The sequence below is a fragment of the Poecilia reticulata genome, chromosome 14 (assembly GCF_904066995.2).
Source record: "Poecilia reticulata chromosome 14, P_reticulata-male-v2, whole genome shotgun sequence".
NCBI classification, from domain to species: domain Eukaryota; kingdom Metazoa; phylum Chordata; class Actinopteri; order Cyprinodontiformes; family Poeciliidae; genus Poecilia; species Poecilia reticulata.
Genome location: NC_088843.1, coordinates 11,259,245 through 11,278,999, shown reverse-complemented (window position 1 = coordinate 11,278,999; position 19,755 = coordinate 11,259,245). Strand labels below are relative to the sequence as shown.

The window sequence follows — 19,755 nt, the reverse complement described above, 5'->3', positions numbered from 1 at the left end:
CAGCATAATGCTGCCCCCACCATGTTTGACCGGCAGGATGGTTTGTCCAGTGAAAAGTTTAGTTTTATTTTTCCACACTTACTGGTCAAAATTTATATAATTTGAAAAGAGCATCTTCTGTCATACTCTTGCTGTGTTCCCTCTATGGCTTGTGGAAAATTGCAAAACTGACTTCGTATGGCTTTGTTTTAATCATGACTTAGTTTTTCCCACTCTCCCGAAAACGCCGGTCTTCTAGGAGTCCAAGACTAATAGCTGCTCTTTTTGTCAATGCCCTCTTGCTAGGATTATCAGTTTAGGTTTACAGCCATGTCTTACTGTGTTTGCAGTTGTCATACTTTTTGTTTTCAAATGATTTCAGATTTTCAAAGCTTGAAATATCCTAAATACTAAAACACCAATTTAGTTTTTAGTTGTAGTGACAGTGCAGTGAACTTCAAGTTGTAAAATAAACTTTCCATAAAAGACATGTTTCTACCTCATTAAGACTTGTATAAGGAAGGGAAGTGACTTTTCCCAGAATAATGCTGTACAGGCTAATTATTCTGTTGTAAATGTAAGCGCTAATTGTTGCCCTTTGTGTCTGTGCTGCTCCCCAGGTGTTTTTTGCTTCCGTGCGTTCAGGAGGCAGCAGCCAGGTGTACTTCATGACCCTGAACAGAAACTGCATCATGAACTGGTGAAGCGGCAGCTGCTTTGGTCAGTGCGTAGAACCCAGCAGAGCCAACATTCTTGCTAACGCATGCACACAATTTGCAAACACTACTCTCCTTTACCCTGAAGCTCCTACATACTTGCGTGCTCCCACCGCAAACGCAAAGACATCCAGAACTCGCACAAAAAAAGCAGAAAAAAAACAAAAACAAAAAAAAACACACCACAGACACAAACTCTACATCCATTCCAGCCTAAACTGCTTAAGGTACAGTTAATACAGAGACCCCCCTGCTGGCAGTCTGCTGGGAATCATCACAAAAAACCGCAGATGAGATTCAAATGTCGATATCCGTAATTAATTTAGACTCTGTGTAGATAACCTAGCTTGATTCTGTTCTCTTTGTGAAGCTGTCTTCTTTAGTTTGATCCACTTAGTTTCTACTTGTGACGTACGTTAACATTCCTATATTTGAGGAAGGCATTATTTTTCAAGTACTGTGTTCAAAATCAACAATATATCGCCTGAGACTTGGACGAGAATCCGTTTCAAACTTGAAGTGCTGAAGAGTCCATGTGCTGCGGTGCACAGACCTTATTTGTTCAGAGGTTCGCCGTTTTGACATGAAGTTGTTCCGTATCAAGATTAACCACAAACATTTGATGTATTACAAAAACATGAGCAAAACCTAGGTGAAGCGGCTTGTTTAAATACTTCAGTTATTTGTAAACCCTGTTTTTGTTTTTTTGTTTTTCTGTCACAGCAATCGGGCCTTGAATCTTTTAAATGTAAATTAAATTTCAGTTCAATATTAATAAATGTTAAATCTAGTTCAAAGTCTTTTTTTTAATAAGGTAAATAGAATCAGAACAGAACAACTTCCTGCTTTGGTTTCTTCTTTGGTTTGTGTAAAAACCAACTTCATTCAACTTGTATCCATCTTTCATAGGTTTACAAAGTACACACATTTACTATTTATATGTAGTGGTTCTGTATTAGTACTAGGCTACTGATTTTCTTAATTTTTCCTGTACTTCTAATGCCATATTATTGCAATATATTCTACTGTTGTGGAGTCTTTTTAAGAGGGGAGTTTGTGTGTGAGGCAGCATGATGAGAGCTTCAGGAGGAGGATGGGTGTGAAGGGGACAATCGGTGATCAACCCTGCTGTATCATATTTTAGTCCTTAAATTGTTTTTTTTTTTTGTGTGTGTGTGTGTGACTGTGTGTGTGAGGAGTGTGTGTGCAGCAGAACAGCTCTTCGTGGTCTTCGGCCAGCAGAACAATTTATCTTCAGGGAGACGCTGCAGTTCGGCAGAGTACTCCAGCTTTTTGGACACTTTGGAGAGCATGAGTGGAGCTAATGAAACATAATATATTTTATAGATTTACATTCTGCCAAAGTTCACAGTGCATGTTGGGATAACTGGGTGAGTCAAGGCCAAAGAAAGCAGAAACTAAATGGTAGCTGTGAATCGAGGCGAAAACAACTCACAGATCACTAACCAAGGCTTTCCTCCTGTAATATTTAAATATTATTTTTTATATATATACAGTGTTGATTGAAGGTTTAGATACACAGATGACCTCAACTGACCTTTTTTCCAGTGTATAATCAAGGTTTCCCCCAGAAAACTTGCTAAGCCCAGTGGTTGGGTGCCGGGGCAGTCATTCATCCAGCGACCAGACGTGTTTTTGAGTTAAGAAATGTTTAAAGTTGACTAAAAATGTGAAAGTCTCACCTGATAATTTGTGTTAGTGGAAGATTGGAAGATTAATAAATGAACACAAACTAAAATCTTAAATAAATAACCAATGCTGAGCCTAGTGGGGGCACAAGTAAAGCCTGGTGGCCCGCCAGGCTTATGATACACTGAGGGAAACCCTGATAACGATATCATGAAATGCAACAATGCAGCCACATGCATTTTCTTTTTTTCAGTCACAACCGTCTTGTGACTGAATATTTGACTACTCTTCTTTGCAGAATTGGTAGTTAATTTATACTGATTGGATTCCCGACAAAGAACTGAATTTTAATCATTTAAACCTAGATTTTAATGCATGTCGAGACCAGGACATCCCATAAGCTCAGTAATAACTTGTTTAATCGTCCAATGTCCAGACTGTATCTCCATCTAGCTGTTGATCCAAGTGATTGAGCTTCTGTGGTTCCTGCAGTCTCAAACTTCCTAAACCATTTGTGAGCGCTTGAGTCAGATGGTTTCAAACTGGAGATCCTGAATGCACATTGAAATCAACTAGTTTAGGATAAATTCTACCGTTTCTAATGAGAAGAGTGTGTAAAAAAAAAAAAAAAAAAATTCAACCAGGTTTCTGTCTGATCAGAAACTAAACTGAGTAAATGATGAAGGAACCTTTGATTAGTGATCAGTGAGAAACTGCTAAAGCTCGCCCTTCAGAATAAGATGTACTGTCAAAGATTGCAGGACTTGTTTGAGTCAAAGTTAAGATTATTATTCTATAGATAGATTTATTGTACAGGGAGAAAATTTAAATGGACATGGAGAACACTTTTCCTCCAGTTTGCAAACCCTTACAGATGTATATCTAACACATACTTCAGTGTGCATTGAGACAGTTTGTTTAGTACTGTATGGAAACTTTTTTCTTTCCCCTTGTTGAATATCTTTTATGTGCCATGGCCTACACTGCAGATTTACAATACACACAGAGCTGCGGCACTAGTTTTTCTTTTTTTTTTCTTTTCAATCAGTCTGCCATCGTGTTTACAGATTAAGCAGTGCCTTGGAGTAGAGAAAGTTAGAAGCCTGAGGAATCATTTTTTTAGCCCCGTCCCTCGTCTCTAACTTGAAAATCCAAAAAGACGTTTAGGACTAACACTCGGTGCCGGTTAAGTGCACTTAAATTAACTAAAATAAAATCTAGAATATCCCCTAAGTGAATGTGAGATGCATTTCTTTTGGGCACCAAAATCAACTCCAAAGGATTCATAGCGCGTCCAATCAGAAAGTAGTAATAACAAATGTTATTACGCGTTTATTGAGCTCAATGTAATGTGTAGTGGATCAGCTTACAGAGGGAACCAGCACAGAGAAAAGCCATGTGTATGAAACCAGTTTAGAGAAAACCCTCAAATGAATATGTGTGTGTGTGTGTGTGTGTGTGTGTGTGTGTGTGTGTGTGTGTGTGTGTGTGTGTGTGTGTGTGTGTGTGTGTTAGTGTTATGTGTGTGTGTGAGAGACGTGTCCTCAAACGACGACGATGATGATTTAGGTTCATGCTGCACAGATCAAATTGCTTATCCTTCAGTGATGTTGATTGTGTAACCTTGTAGTCGGGAGAGTAGCTTGTTATATTCTCAGAAGCCTATTTTATAAAGTTTGTAAATTAGTATTATTCAGAAATAAAGGTGAATGTACATCTATAAAACAGGTTTGTATTTGTATAAAGGTGTAACACACTATTATTCTAAGCACAATGTATTTTAGGATGGATCAACTTAGCGTAACGGAGACGGAGTCCTACACCCCACGCTCTCTGTCGTCGGGTTTGTCGACGGGAAATCAGATAAAATAGTTGCTTAAAAATGAAACGGTTGTCGGCTTGTTGCATCGTCCAGACAGACCATCGGCTTTCACAGCGACGTCCACGTTGGTTGGTGAGCCGCGCGGGGCTGACGGGCCGTTAATATTCTCAGGTGATCGTCGTGAAGGAAGTGCAGTGGTGATTTTTAGCCTCTTATCAAGGGAACAGCGACCAGAGAGTCAAAAGTACATTTAAACAATTTGTCAGAATACCAGAGGTTTATGTTTGCTTTTATCAAAATCGGTTTGTGAAACTAGAGAAATAAAGGATGTCGACGATGGTTAAAACTGAGGACTGGAGTCTGAAAACATGGTAGGCACAACTTGAAAGTAAATCGGGTCAAAAGCTAAGCCAGTTCGGCAGCATAGTTCTTAACTTTAAGAAGTATGTTTTCATTGAAAGGACAACAATTATTCCAAAATTAAGGACTGCGCATTAAGTTAGGATGTGTTAAATTTGTGGGAGATGTCTATTGATTAAAATCAAACTTCTGAATTTAATTGACTGTGTGTAATTTTTGAAAACACTCGATTTGTTACTGAGGCTTATAAGGGTAAGCTTTACTGTTAAGAAGACATTAAATGCATTAAGACTGCACATTAAGTTTAAAGGTTAACATGATGCTACATTATAGCCAGAGTTCCACCAATCACTTTTCTCCTGGCTAGTAAAGATTAGGATTTTTTTGTGCCTCTTTTGATCAATTCTCCATTTACATTTCTTTATTTAAAGGAATATAAAATGCAGTGGAAGTTTTTTTTTTTTTTTTTTTTTTTTTTTTTGATAGAAGTCGTGGTTCTGAATCACAAAATGAAGGAATTCCCAGCATTTGTCATTTTACATTGCGTTTTTTTTACTAAATAAATAGATAAAAGTACATGCTGGTAATTTAATTTTAGCTTTCATGCATTTCAGAAAAACTTAAATATCTTTTAGTATTTGTTCTTCTGATCACCCAGCAGAGACTATCAAGGAAAGCTAACCAGTTCCAGCCTTTAGCATGCCGATTTGTGTATCTCTAATTACAATAAAGCATTCTTGTAAGAACACTAATCCCTAAACAGTTTTAAAATAAATTTAAAAAAATCACCTTAACATGTGGAAGTTCTGTTCAAGTTTGCACTAAGCACCAATTGAAACCTAAACAGATGCACTTTGAAGAAGGTCGACGTCGGTGTTACCTTGGGTTTCATCAGAATGATCAGCTGAGGGCGTCGTCTGAAACTGATGATGCTTCTGTTTAATAAGCAATATCTGAACCAATCAAAACCCTGGCCGTCCATCTCGGTGTGGCTCGCAGATGGCGATTCTTCAGTGGCCTTTGGCAGAATAAATGTAGGCTGGTTTGTTTGTTACAAAACCGTTCTCTTCTTACGTCTATAAGTGCTCGAAACGACAGCTTCTCTCTGTCGGTCTTAACACAATCACCTTCTGGGAAACTAAAGACGATGAAATGTCAGAAACTGCCTTAACGGCCGGGTAGGAAACGATCAATAGAAAACCTAGTAATAATCTAAAGTGGCACTTCTGTTATTTTTGGTGTGGCGTGTGTGAATGGTATTGGCAAACCATAATCGCCAGGATGTTTAGACGGAGCTATAATATCCATTTTTCTTTTCCGATAACTTGATTTTTAACATTTTTGCAACGTTTTAATGTGCCCACATCTGTTACTTGTGAGAGGTTAACTTCAGATTGTATTTCATAAACCTATAAACTTTCAAAAGATTGTGCTGAATGAATTTATGTCTTAATACAGGTTGTTTGAAAAATAAAATCTTGATCTCACTTTGGTTTGTTGGTGCTGTTTTTTTTCTGTTGATGGCTACATCTGCAATGAAAGGAAGATGGGATGAAGACCAAAGACTGTTTTTTTTGTTTGTTTATTTCATTCTTGTCATATTTTTACTCCAGGGAAGCAGTCTCAGAAGTCATGGATTACTAACTAGAAGTTGCTAGAAACTTGAAGATCTGAAGCAGAAGTGATAAATGAAACGCTTCAGACATGTTAATTTTAAAAAGATTGTAAAGGGGAAACATCATCCATGATTTTATTTTTGGACAGTGAAAAATCTGGATTATGGGAACAGCTTCGTTATTTCCAGACTATCCCTTTGTCTAATTGTTGCCCCTCATTTGTTCCATATATCAACTCGTCTCCTTCTTTTATGCCCTTTTTATTCCAGCTTTATTTTCTTCTTTGCTTCCTCTCTTCCATGTTTTCCTCCTTCACCCGCCTTCCTTCCATCTTTGTGCCATTTCCCATTTAAAATTTTTTTTTTTTACATATCTTAACTTCCTTATGGTTCTGTCTTTGGTTCTTCCTTGTTTTTCCTCCTGTCTTTTCTTCCCCTCCTGATGGAGCGTGTTTGTTTTTTGTCCTCCAATTTCTACCACACACCAACACATCCAACACCACACACAAGTTGATCACACCTCCAAAAAACATTTCCTCCAAATGAACATCCTCTCGTCTACATAGGGAATAACTGTATAAATTCATAGGGAACTTTGTTCTATTTTAAAATGAAGATGAATATTCAAGATAAATATTCATTCATACTTTTTTACATGGACCGAGTTGGAACCCCGTACAAAGAGGGCCAATCATGGGATGGCTTGTAACTTCATTTTATATCTGTTCCAAAGTGGACTGCAGCACCCCCTTGTGGCTGAAGACAATAACAGTCCAGGAAAAAAAAATGGATGCGTTTATTTGATCCAAGAATAAAGACTCGGCATTCAACACAGTAATTGTGGTATCCCATCTGCAGCTTTTGGAAAGAAACCACAAAACGCATCAGGAGAGGCTATTATTTATTAGTATTATGTACAATTATTCCATGGTAATTTCCAAATAATGACAAAGTCAAAGTTTGAAAACTGGCTTCTGACACTGTGTGTTGTAATTTGTCCCTCTTTTCTCCAAGAACATTTGGAATTACCTGATAATTATCTAATTTTCAGTGTATCTGAGGCACACAGGGAAACCATGAATGAAACACAAAAAAAAAGCAATAGAGGGGAGCAAAAGTGAACTTAAAAACTAGCGTGAGACATACATAGCTATAAAATGTGACCACATGACCCGAACAGCATGTCGGTGAAGCATTTATGCACTTATGGGACTCTTCCTTCATGCCGGCGTCGCTGAAGTCGTGTGACGTCGACACGGAAACGGTACGGAAAGGAACATGAAGCGCGTGTTGAGTTTCATTGTAAACAAAGGCAGAATCATCCGGCGGGCTCGTCTCCCGCTCTTCTTCTGGAGGAGCAGTGTCTCTCAGGAGAGCTGTGTGTGAATTAGGAGTGTTAGATGAGTTTAAAAGGCTTCAGGTAACGGTGAATCTTGAGTTGTTTTTTTATGCAAGCAGCTGAAGTTTCAGCTGTATTTGGTCACATTTGATATAAACGGGTTTTGTGTGCTGCTGTGCATTTTAGTCAGTCGTGTGTGTGTGTGATGTAGGCATGTGTTCAGATTTCATTTCTTGTATTTAAAGCCTTGTGGAATCGGGTTGTGTGGGTAAACTCGCACCTACGTTGTTCATAATATGTACAGTAAAATGTTGCAGTTTGGCTGTAAAATCTTAAATACAGCATCGGTGGGAGGAGGAGGGCCGGGGGACGAGGGGGTGGGGGAGTGTCTGGGTGTGTGTGTGCGTGCGTGCGTGTGTGCAGGGATGCTGGGCGTGCGCGTGGTTCCTGCTGACGTGCGTGGCTCAGTTCCATATCTTAAGGAAGCTGTCCCAGGATCCGGTGCACGCCGCCATGCCGTCGTCCGTCACACCCAGACAGCTCACACGATTGTCATGGCCAGCCAGGACTCCTGTAGGGTGGACACACATACACACATTAACCCTTTCCTGCATAGAGGTCACTACAGTGGACAGCTATCTAAAAGCCATTTTCTTGTGCTTCTTGTGGATTTTTATGTTATAAATGCACGCAGACCACTGAAGTGGACACTAATGCATCATAAAATACACTATCAACTACTGGCCATCAGCTGCAAATGCAAGAAAGTATTTTAGTTAAATTCAATATGGCCGACAGTCAAAAAAGCACGCCAATCGACCCGGTCCCTCCTGCTACTGTAGACAACTCTTGCAGGTAAAAAAAAAATATTGTGACACCAGATAACCCCTAAAGAACAATACTACTGATTTATTTTTCAAATAACAACTTTGAATTTGGAGAAAATTACAATTGATCACCTAAAAAAATAAAATAAAATCTTACCTTTTTTTATGCCTTAAGAAAATAAAAATAAAAAATTGACACAAAGGATCATAATTCATGAATGAAAGGCTAAAAAAAAAAGGCTGTTAATTTTTTTTATTTTTATTTTTTTGAGTTGTGAATGAACTACAGAATTAATAACAGGCAATACTTGCTGAAACTTAACCATTTCAGCAAGTTTAAGTGCAAAACCCCCACAAAAATGTAATTAACTTTTTGACAGTAGTGTAATATTTTATCAACATACTATGAAACAAATCATTTGTAAATCTGTCTTCCTGACCTCCACCAGCTACTAGCTGCACATCACAGGGATTTCCTCCATAAATGAAATTCAGCAATTACGTAGTTTGGCAAATAAAAATATTAATACAATTTTTATCACACGACTGGCTCTTAGAAATATAATTACACTTTTATATAATATGTCATTTAAGAATAAGACGCCACCTCTTACACCTGTTTGCACAAGTGTGGTCCTGTTTAAGTAATCTTACATTTTCAAAGCTTTTAATGTTACACAAAAAGCTGTTCACTTATTACATTACTTGCATATCATTACATTATGTTAAAAATGACTCTTTTGTGTTATTATATTTGTGATTTTAAACATTGAATCCAGCTGTTTCCACACAAATATTCCTGAAACTTAACAATGATGGTAAATGGAAACTGTGACGTAATTTAAGGTTTTGCACGTCACTAAGGCTGCCTCGTTTAATCTGCAGGAATAGCAGCGTTGTGTAAATCTGTATGACAGTCATGACACAAATAAAACATTTACTACGGCAGCAAAATGTCTTGTTGAAAAAATTTGACATCAAATGTTTAGTTAGAGTGTTTGTACTTATTTTTAAGGAATAAGTTTGTTTTTAAAATCACAACAACTCAGAACTGTGTGCGTTATATAATCTGTCGCCATCTTGCAGAATTGAGACCTTTGCAGGTGTGCAACTTCTTCATATTGAATGCATCATGCACCCTGTTTCCGTCCACGAGGCTGAATTTTTCACAATAAACTAACTTTTTTTTATGGCAAATCTTTCAGAAAAACCAGCCGACGTTTAAGCTGCTACATCAGCATTGCGCTGTGTCGCACTAACAGCTAATCTGATTTGTGGCCCACCTGCTCTGTCTCCCTTCATGGCGTCCCAAATGTTGCAGTTGAAGTCGTCGTAGCCGGCCAGCAGCAGACGGCCGGAGCGAGAGAAAGCCACGGAGGTGATTCCACAGATGATGTTGTCGTGGCAGTAGATGCTGAGCTCCTGATCGGCACGCAGGTCAAACAGCCTGCAGGTGGCGTCGTCGGAGCCTGTGGCGAAGGCGCTTCCGTTGGGGAAGAACTGGGGAAAGAAGTGATGGATAAGAAGCGAGCTCTTGCAAAAGCAGCAATAAATAGGCTCCCATATGTACTAGGTGCTTTTATAGGAATCTGTTATGTTTGTGTCTCATCTGATCTGATCGTTTTTAAACAAAATGTCTCTCTGCTGTACGTCTCCTGAAAGCACAGACGCTCGAATACATCACTTTCATTTTTCTTCCACTTCAGATTATTTTCTCCTTTGTGTGGGTCCAATGCACAGAATCCTAATAAAAGAAAGGTTGCAGATGTGCCGTGACAAAATGTGAAGAGCTTTCAAGACTCGTTTATCGCGAGTATCTTCACTGTGATCTGATCTTGCTGCGTTTCCTGAACTGTGTCAAACCATAGATCCGCACAGGCAGAGAAGGAACAAGAGAACCGGAAGCCATGTTGTGTTACGTTTGGCTGGCGCACTCACACAGCTGGCGTTGATGTCCGACTCGTGCCCCGTAAAGGTCTGTCGGCACATGCTGTCCCTGATGTCCCACAGTTTGGCCGAAGCGTCGCAGGCTCCTGAGACGAAGGTGCGGAGGTCGGGCGACAGGGACAGACTCATGACGTCACCGGTGTGGCCCGAGAATACCGTGGTCTGCTGACTCGTCTCGATGTCCCACAGCGCGCTGGGGGGCAAAGGGCAAAAAGAGTCTGTCAACAGCGGGCCGCTCCGGAGGACGTGTTTGCACTGCAGGTTCATGGTTTTGACTCGTCAGACTCACCAGGTGGTGTCTCCTGAACTCGTGATGATTTGATTGTCATCAATAAAACGGCAACACGAAAGGTAACCTGGGGTAACGGAGAGAAGAGGGCGTCATCTTTACAGTTCTTTCATTTGAGTCACTAATGCCCTCCTGGAGTAACTGGTTGGCCTGCCACTTGTTTTGATGGTGCAATGTTCCAGATTAAACCCAAAATATTCACGGCCCTGGCAAATTTAGAGGTAAAATATTAATTTAATCAAGAACCTTGTTTCTGATTAGAAATGGGACAAAGAATATCTCAAAAGAAAATCTCTTCCTCCCTCCCCAGATTCCCTGTTGGAGTGAAATCAAGATCATGACTGGATTCTTCCAGTCAGAAGAATGGTGTTGGTAAAATACGACTTTAAACGTTAATCCGGCAGGGTAGCGAATCATTTTGGGCTTCCTGTAGTGGTAAATTTCACCTGTGTGTCCAGGTAGCTCTCTGCTGACCCTCACGTTGCCTTCGCGTGTTTTTAAGCAGTAGATGGAGCAGATGTTGTCCAGGCCTCCGCAGGCCACGTAGTTCCCAGAGGGGGCATACGCACAGGTCATTACCCAGGAGGAGCGCAGGGGGATGGCGTGTATCTGAGAAGGAAGACGCATCGTGTGACGAAATGCAAACTCTCAACATCATCGCAGAAAGGAGTCTGTATGAAGGAGTCGTGATGTGTGCAGCCAGATTTATAAACGACCTTGCAAAAATATTTATACCCCTTGAACCTTTTTTTTTGTTTTAAATCCTCAAAGCAGCAAAAAAAAATCGAGACATAAATCGATATTTATGTAGCACTAAGGAGTGATTGCATTTTTCCAAAAATGTTTTTCAGATAAAAATCTTGGAAGTGTGGTTTATTCAGCCCCTTTTAATCTGATGCCACTCAGTGAAGTCCAGTGAGTAGCCTATTAGCTTTGAAGTTTTCAACAATCTGGCTTTGTTTAAACTTAGCAACGAGTAAAACAAGGTGCTCTGGTTGGATGAGACCAAAATTAAACTTTATGTTCTCCATTCAAATCACTGTAGGAAAACTAACAGTGCACATCACTTTGACACCATTCCTATGATTAAACATGTTTTTTTTGTTTAAAAAAAAAAAAAAGGTTCCAAAACCATGTGACTAAGTATATAATTATATTTTTAGAGAATCTGAAAAAGTGCAAGGGGTTTGAAAACTTCTGCAAACTGTGTAGGCTTAAAAAGAACGTTTCCTCATTTTGTACAATAGTCTTTTTTCCTTTTTGTAAAATATTCACCCTACCAAGTTTTCCCTCTCAAAAAGGAGGTCAGAGGTCAATGGAATAGTGGAAAAAGTACGAGAAACAAGTTTTACTTCATGCGTCGCAAAGCCAATGTTTCTTTATGCAAATGTGTCGGACACTATACAGGAGAGAAAAGCATAAAACTCAGAAGGTAACAAGACATTTAAGTTTCCACTTATATAAAAACAACCTGCAAATCTTTTCCAACCGATGCTGTGGTTAGAGGGGAAAATGCATAAAAATCCTCTAACAGCAGGAAATCTCCACTGAAGCGACTGTAAATGTTACATTAGATCATTTGCAATTGTTGTCTGGAAGCTGGGCTGAGTCACTCAACTCAACTTCTCGTCCAGACGAGTTGTGACCTCATGAGAGCAGAATTTTTACTGACTTTACCTTGTTAGTGGTGTAGCTGTCCCACACAATCAGCTTCCCGTCCTGAGAGGCACTAACCAGAAGCCTGCAGAAGCAGCAGAAAGCAAAGGTTTGGAAACACAAATCTAGATAAATCCCAGTCTGCATGTTGGATCACAGCTACCCCAGTATTTACTCATGACTACATCAGACCTGCTATTGTTAAAACCTCCATGTTTTAATCACCCGTCTTCCTTTCTTACACAATGCACATATTTGGGGTTTTGCCAGTTTTTCATCACAGTTAAATACTTCAGATTATCGAGCCAATTTTTACAAATGATCTGAATAATTGCAAAAAGCAGGTTTTTTTCTTCTTTTTGAAATGTTTTTGCCCTATCCCAAAATGTAACTGCCTCTGTTGTTAAATCATAAATCAAATGTGATAACTATCATAATTTAGCCATGTCTGATTACTGCGAGATCTGGACAATCCAAATAAGCTCAACCCTAAGCCAGTCTTGTGGCATAACACACAATTTTAGGTGTTTAGATGCAAATTTACATCTGAATGACTCAAAAAAAAAAAGACCCAAAAACGAAGGTTTTAATATTTCCCAGGTCCAGACTACAGAGATTCAGAGACGTGCTGTTCAAAAACATCTAGTCTGGCTGAATTGAAACGATTTTGCAAAGAAAAGAGCAACATGCAGAACATGGAAGGTGTCTGTATTGGAGTCCCACTTTGAGTCTGTCGCCCAGTGCATGGCGTAGATCTTGGCCAGGTGTCCACGAAGGGTGCGTCTTGTCCGCATCTGGATCCGGCCAACAGGATCTAAACTAGCAGCCATCTAAAAGAAAACAAGATTTCCGTGAGCTTTATTTTGTTCGGTTTAATTATGATGTTTGCTCATAAACTCATTACAATATCACATTTTAACAGTTTGTTTGGCAGTGACTGCGGGATCAGTAGGTAGTTTTCTTGTAGTCTAGGTTCGAATCCAGTTTCCTCTTGCCACACGTTGAAGGAACTTCGAGAAAATCGCCATATGAATTCAGTCCAGTTGCCATTTAGTAGGCCGGGTTTTCAGTGCCGTTTACCTGGGTGAGTGTTGAATCGCCACAGGCTTTTCTGGCATCCTAATGAGCACAGCATCACAGGAGAGGACAAGACAGGACGTCGCATTTTAAGAAAGATCGATTTTTTTTATTTTTTTATTTTTTTTAGGTTGAACTTCTTTGCTCTCAAATCATGACTTACCCTTATCTGGTTCCTCAGCTGCTCGGCCTCCTGACGAAGCTGCTCCAGCTCGCTCATTTTGGATGTTTTCCTAGCTTTAGCCTGTTGGTTAGAGAGCAATTGCAATTTCATAAAACATTGCCTTAAATACGATCAGAGGTGTTTCAGGGTAGCGACAGCCAATGGCCGTTTGCCTATGTCCGCTGAGCTTCCTGCCTGGCGACAGCTGAGGCCGGTTCAAAGCCAGCCTTCCCTTTCCCACCCCTAAGAGGAGATAAGCAGGTATACTCTGACCGTGCATATGATTAAATCCCATCTGGGATATACATAGTTCAATATTCTCTTAAACCAGTAATCCAGTGGTCATCTTAATCAAATATCAAACAATTAGATTTTTAAAAATAATCTACTTAAAACACTTTTTGCACCCAATTTGTGGATATAAATACTCAAATCGAAGCACACCCTTTAATCTCTGAGGTTTACTGAAGCCACTGTGAGGAAAACACTTGTAATCTGTTTATGAGGGCAAAACCATGTCTGGTTTAACAGGGGAGAATAATCTGTAATGACTAAGCTACTACTGAGCTGCCAGTTTCATTACCAGGCAACAGATGAGTGGTGAACGTTCCCTTTGAAGCGCACAGGTCAGTCAGACCTCATGATAATCCTGGTCTCCCGCCATAGGAGAGACCCTCCATCAACATACAGTAAACGCCACTTCATCTCTTCAACAACGTCGCGTTTTTAAACTGGTTAACATCGTCCCTGTCAGAGCCAGCCCAAGGCAAACGGTCCTCCAGGCCAGCAGGGGGCCCCCACAACGTTTAGCTTCTCACAGAAACGACGTACCTTGAAACTTCCTACTTGCAGCTGCATTTACCACGAATGGATTTAGCTTTAAATTCACTTTAAATATTTGAAGAAATGTAAAATATTTTAAATTGACAACGTGCAAACTTTACTCACGGGTAAAATTTGAAAGCAACTGTGAATAAATTTGTTCACGCATGTTTTCAACCAAAACTAATTAAACCGGCCTCTGAGTCTGCATTGAAACACTTCAGAGGTGAGACTTTTAGATCCAACTATTAGCTTTATTAGACAAGGAGAGAAGACGAGATCAGTGTTTTAGGAAAAGGTAAGGATATTATGGGATTTTTTTAAAATAAGTATCATGCAACCTTGCGATTAACCCTATTAATAGTTTATACATGGATAATTAAACAGTGGCAAAAACTTCTTCTGGATGAGAATTTTTCATTTTGTCAAAGAAAAATATGAAAATTTCTGTCTTCCTTCAAAGTGTCAAACATAGACACTTGTTGTCAAGCATGAGGCGACAACTTGATGCTTTGCTGGGTAAATTTGACTTAAACGGAGAAGTACTGTGCCATTTAGATACCATGAGAACTCGTGGCCCATCTAAAATGTACCACGAGTAAATATTTATAAATAACATTGTTTCCTTTGCTTACTTCCTGCTATTTATTTAATAAATACTGCTACGTGAATGCTGTGATGGTCAAGAAAGAACGCATTCAGTGATGTGTTTAATTTAAGTAAACGTGAAACTCGGTTGATGATGATGTTGTTGCTATGGTTACTGAGGGGCGATGAGCTTCACTCAGAGGTCGCTTATTCATTTGACCAAAGAGCTCAATAAGTAACTGTGTTAGTTTAGGATCAGTTAATTTACTGAGCTCAATTTGCCCTAAAATGTATTTCATGATGCGTTCCTGTGTCGTCAGCTGCTGGTCAAACAATAAAATGTGAAAGGCCATTATTTTTTATTTTACTGTAATAATTGGGTTTTAGAAAAAACTTTGTCAGGGCGTCTGAGACTCCACCCAACAAACCGAATATCTTATTGGCATGTAGAATTTGTATTAAAATGAAGGTGCTAAAGTACTGCATGCCAAGACATGCAAATATAGGCCTGTCAGAATAAATCAATTAATTGGATGATAAATTAAAGGCAGCACAATAATTTCCATTTGTATGATTTATTGTTTTTCTCTTTTCTCTCTTTTTCCACCAAAAACTGGATAATAAAAGTCTTCAGTCTGGTGCTTTGGTCTCAACGAGCCCTTTATTGATGGACATTTTTAAGACTTCATAATTCATCTTATTTCTTGTTTTGTTTATTCATTTTGGATATTTAAAATGTCTTCAATTTCCAGCGCTACATGTTCATTAGAATTTATAGTTTATTGATCTTTAAGAATGCATCCTTGCATTGTTATGCCATTACCATTAGGTTTTTTTTTGACAGTTGTCTCAAAACAACATTTTTGTTTATCGCAAAACCTCCTGGGACGATTTATCGGTTATCATGACAGGCTTAGTTATGCTTTACTATCCAGCTATCATAAAGTATTCTGTGTCAAGAGTTTTTCTCAGGCCTTTTTTGTCAGTTATTTTTTTATGTATTGTTTGCTTTTATGCTCCAAACACTAACCCAGTTAGTCTTACAAATTACATCCACAAATTGTTAAATATTGTTTACACAGCTGCTAACAAAGAGAATTTGGACAGGATTTCTACTGGACATGCACCAACCAGTTATAACTTTTTAAGACACCTACGTAGTTAGGCTTACGGATCTGTAAATTGGTTTAGGGGGTCTGCTGTTGTACTCTGAAAATGCTTTTATTTGGGGGGAAAAAATTTTTTTTACTCCATTTGGGTCAAAAGTATCAACATAAGACTCAACAAAGACCCCACATTCTGAACTCCTTTCCGGTTCATGCAAGACATTATTTTTCAATCGTTCCAGTTCTCCTGACCGTGCATATGATCACCAACAACACATCATTTTCAGATTTATCAATGCGGCTTGTATTTAAGCTTAGGTTTAGGCATTGAAGCAAAAGATTTATGAAGTGGGAAAGACAGAGTGGGATGCCTGAGTGTCACGATGCCTCCACCTGAATACTGCTCAAATGAACACTTTTTATGACTGGTATTAGATTTTTTTTTTTTTTATTGCTATCAATAGAAAATATTAATGCCCAGATGTGACCCGATGACCTTAAGATGTACAGGTCTGGCTCAGCTGGGCCCCAAATATAGCATTCCTTACAGCTCCGGTACCGTCTTCCTCCAGCTCTGCTCCACGCTTTACATACATGCAACCATCCAGAATACGAGAGCCCCGCACAACAAGTACCATCACTGCAAGGAAGAGCATTTAGCTATAGTAGACTACATTTCCCTGGAGGGGCCCGCGACCAGATGGATCACACAGCACTAATGGAAGCCAATGGAGGGTGCATCATAGGTCTCAGTCTCCTGGCACAGCTGCTCGTTTAGCCAATGAAGAGAAGAAAGTCTCAGGGAGGAGGTGGAGGTAGAGGAGGAACACATCAGAGATCAGGCCTGGCTGACTCCAGCCAGATGCTCTGTGTGTGCGTGAGTGTGTGTGTGTGTTAGCTGCTTGCAAGCGTCAACCGGTCGACAGATCACGGCGGAGCTGCGCTGCAGAATCCTCCTGCGCTGATGCATTGCTGAGCAGCACAGAGGAGGCTTTACCTCCCTTGGCTGTCTCGCCTGTGAGAGCATGCCGTACACCCAACACAAGATGACAGGAATTCAGAGATCTTGAGGGGACCCCACCCCTCTGGGTGCACTGATCTGATGCTGGACTAGCAGGGTGGTCACATCTGCAGCTGGAGGGCAGTGCAGATCCTTTTGACTGCTGCTTGTCTGATGGACCAGATGTAAATGTCTAAGGATGTGTATGCAGCAGCAGCATGCAGATGCAGGCCAGAAATAAAAATCTAACAGGAAAGAAACAGCCGCTCTTCGTGGGGAATGTATATCTGGATGCATCAGCACTGCATCTCTCTCTCTCTCTATCTCTGTTATATGCAACCTCTCTACGCCTTTTATATCTATCTGAAAACGTCACACACGAATTTACCTGCAATCATTTGGCCGTAGCCCATATGTGATCGAAAATAATCTGCCCAGCCATCTTAACGCAGACCAGGCTGCTGACCCACGGCGTTCAATAAAGGGTGGCTACCTGTTAATTCTCCCGATGGGTTTCAGAAAACACTCAGAGCGACGTCTCCGAAATGCCGTGAAGGGTTGAAATACGTGTCTTTTTCACGCATTAAAGATGCAGTTCGGGGACGATCCTTCTTTAAAAAGTTCCGTGTTATCACGATCAGTGAACAGGCAAACGCAGGAGGGCTCCACACATTTCCATTTCTCCGCTTTTGGTGGAGCTCCAGGGAAAAAAGAGAGAAAAAACTAGATATAGGAACGGATCAAATCTGCTGCTGCTTTTTTCTTTCTTTCTTTTTTTTTTTGCCCCTTTTCTGCTGACGGCGTCGCACCTTTTCACGTTCGGAAGGTTAGGAAAAACATTTTTTGTCTAATGTAAGCGGGGGGGCGTGTGGGGGGGTAAAAAATCAAAAGAACTGGCTCTAGTTTTTCCTTCCTCTGGCCCGCATCAAGGATCGTCCATTAACCGCTGCTCTCCCCGTTTTACTCCGTGTCTTCGTGACGTTATCCCCGTTTCCTTCCTCCCTCTGGTTGCCTCCTCCCTCCCTCTTCCGACACTCCTGCAGGACAGCTGCTCAGACCCGAAGCACCGACGGAAAACGTGCAAACCTATGAACAATCAGATGAAAACGCGTGAATCCTTGCAGCAGTATATCAATACGTCTCGTAAACCCGTTTCATGTCGTCTTTTTCCTATCAGGAGAAGCGAGCAGACCCCCTGAAATCAATACGACTTCCTGACACAAAGACTTGAAGAGAGAAAAATAAAACGGACCAAAAAAAAGAAAAAAAAAAGGGACAAACCACGCATTTTATACATTTAATGTAAATAAAACTGAAAAGCTTAGCTGTTCATGTACTCATTTGTACACTATACCCTTGAGAAAATATTTGCAACATAATTAAATAATTATGACTTTAATAGCTACAATGAAAATGATACATGGTTTCTGACTTGAATTTTGATTTGACCTCATGCTTGTATCTTTCAGTCAGACTGACTGGAGCGAGTCCGTGCAGATCAGTTTTCAAATCTTTCCATGGATTTAGACCTTGACTTTGACTAGACCATTCTCACTCTCACTGTATGTTTGGAGATGTTGTCCTGCTGATGCTGCTGCAACCACCGTGTTGTACTGCGGGGATGCTGTGTTGGTTTCCTACCACAAATGGTGTTGTGGACATTGCGCTCACATTATATGCGTGCCACACATTTTTGGTTCCAGCTACATGCTTTGAAAGCACTCAAAGACCCAAGATCCCAAGACAGTTCCTCCTTAGCACCTACTGTATACAGTATAGAACCCTGTGGGTCAGAGTTAAGATCTGGAGTTGCTCATTTGGTCAGGCAGATTCAATAATACTGTGTGGCTAAAGAGTGAGATCAGCTGACTACCCGAAGGAATTGAATGGTTGGGTTACATCATCAGTGAATTCTGTCTTCCCTGATGGTTTGTCCATATTCCAGGATGGCAGTGTCAGAATCTGTCAGGTTCAAAATGTGCCAGAGTGGCCCAAGGAGTCAATGAGAGCAATAAATGTAAAAATAACCGTACAGCAAATGGATTTAAAGTCAAATATGACCACGACTAAAGTTGTTTGATTAAAGACTGATGTGTAAATGTGATCAAGCTTTTCCTCTGGCAGGCCCAAAATTATAAATTACAAAGTAAACTTTCAGATCCCTGGAAACGCATACTTTCATCTACTGTTACTGTTGTTTATTTTTCTTAAGTATGTTTCTTGTCTTCATTTAATCCAATGTTTTATGGATAGTTTTTTTTGTCTTGAAGGTATTATTTGTGTTTCTAGTTATTTGATTATTCTGTTTGTCTTTTAGTTTAGTGTTAACTAGTTTTTGTGTTTGTATCTCCATGGAACATTCCTGGCTCAAAATGAAGAAAAGTAAAATAATTTATTCAGCTCGACTATGAAGCACTTGGTTGTTTTAATTTGTGCTATGGATATAAACTTATCTGATGTTGGTATTTGGATTTCGGGAATAACTTTCATGGTTTTTGATAATGAAATGAGGATCAAAAACAAAACTGAGGAACCCTATGTGCTTATTTTGAATGAAAGAATTATAGAATGTTGAATATCATTACAACTTTTAAAGTAATAGTTACAAAATAATAGATTTTAAGAAAAGTTTAAAGATTCTGTTTACAGGGCTCCGTGCATGTTACTGTACAGTGACCTCTTGTGGTGATAAAGAAAAATGCAAAAATGCACATTTTTAGCAATTCCACTTTACTTAGGTTTTGTAGAGCTTGTTGTCCACGTTTTTCTCTTATAATAAACATTTCGCTATTCTGCGAA

At 39.7% G+C, this 19,755-nt stretch overlaps 2 protein-coding genes across 5 annotated transcripts in view; one reads left to right on the top strand and one right to left on the bottom strand.

Annotated features, from left to right (window-relative positions):
* The window catches only part of mink1 (misshapen-like kinase 1), a 41,850-nt gene extending 35,836 nt beyond the window's left edge, over nucleotides 1-6,014 (top strand). For all 4 annotated transcript variants that reach the window (XM_081615796.1, XM_008427646.3, XM_008427645.3 and 1 more), the window contains one exon: nucleotides 600-6,014. In XM_081615796.1, coding sequence (XP_081471922.1) covers nucleotides 600-683 — 84 coding nt within the window. In that variant the 3' untranslated portion in view covers nucleotides 684-6,014. The remainder of the gene's footprint in view (nucleotides 1-599) is intronic.
* A 1,012-nt stretch (nucleotides 6,015-7,026) lies between these two features.
* Nucleotides 7,027-18,175, bottom strand: gnb2 (guanine nucleotide binding protein (G protein), beta polypeptide 2). Its single transcript, XM_081615797.1, has 10 exons — nucleotides 17,450-18,175; nucleotides 13,441-13,521; nucleotides 13,281-13,319; nucleotides 12,924-13,030; nucleotides 12,222-12,285; nucleotides 10,991-11,153; nucleotides 10,545-10,611; nucleotides 10,247-10,448; nucleotides 9,592-9,808; nucleotides 7,027-8,052 (listed from the first exon to the last, which is right to left on the bottom strand). Exons 2-10 carry the CDS (start codon nucleotides 13,495-13,497, stop codon nucleotides 7,946-7,948), a joined length of 1,023 nt encoding a protein of 340 aa, XP_081471923.1. The 5' UTR covers nucleotides 13,498-13,521; nucleotides 17,450-18,175; the 3' UTR covers nucleotides 7,027-7,945.
* Nucleotides 18,176-19,755: the final 1,580 nt, after the last annotated feature.

Bases quoted from the DNA above. Each gene is read 5' to 3' on its own strand.
- gnb2 (XM_081615797.1), bottom strand. From the start codon at position 13,497: ATGAGCGAGCTGGAGCAGCTTCGTCAGGAGGCCGAGCAGCTGAGGAAC. The intron at 12,286-12,923 runs GTGGGACTCCAA...CTGCTTCTGCAG, and splicing joins CACTGGGCGACAGACTCAAA to GCTTCTGGTTAGTGCCTCTC. The intron at 10,449-10,544 runs GTGAGTCTGACG...TTTGCCCCCCAG, and splicing joins AGTTCAGGAGACACCACCTG to CGCGCTGTGGGACATCGAGA.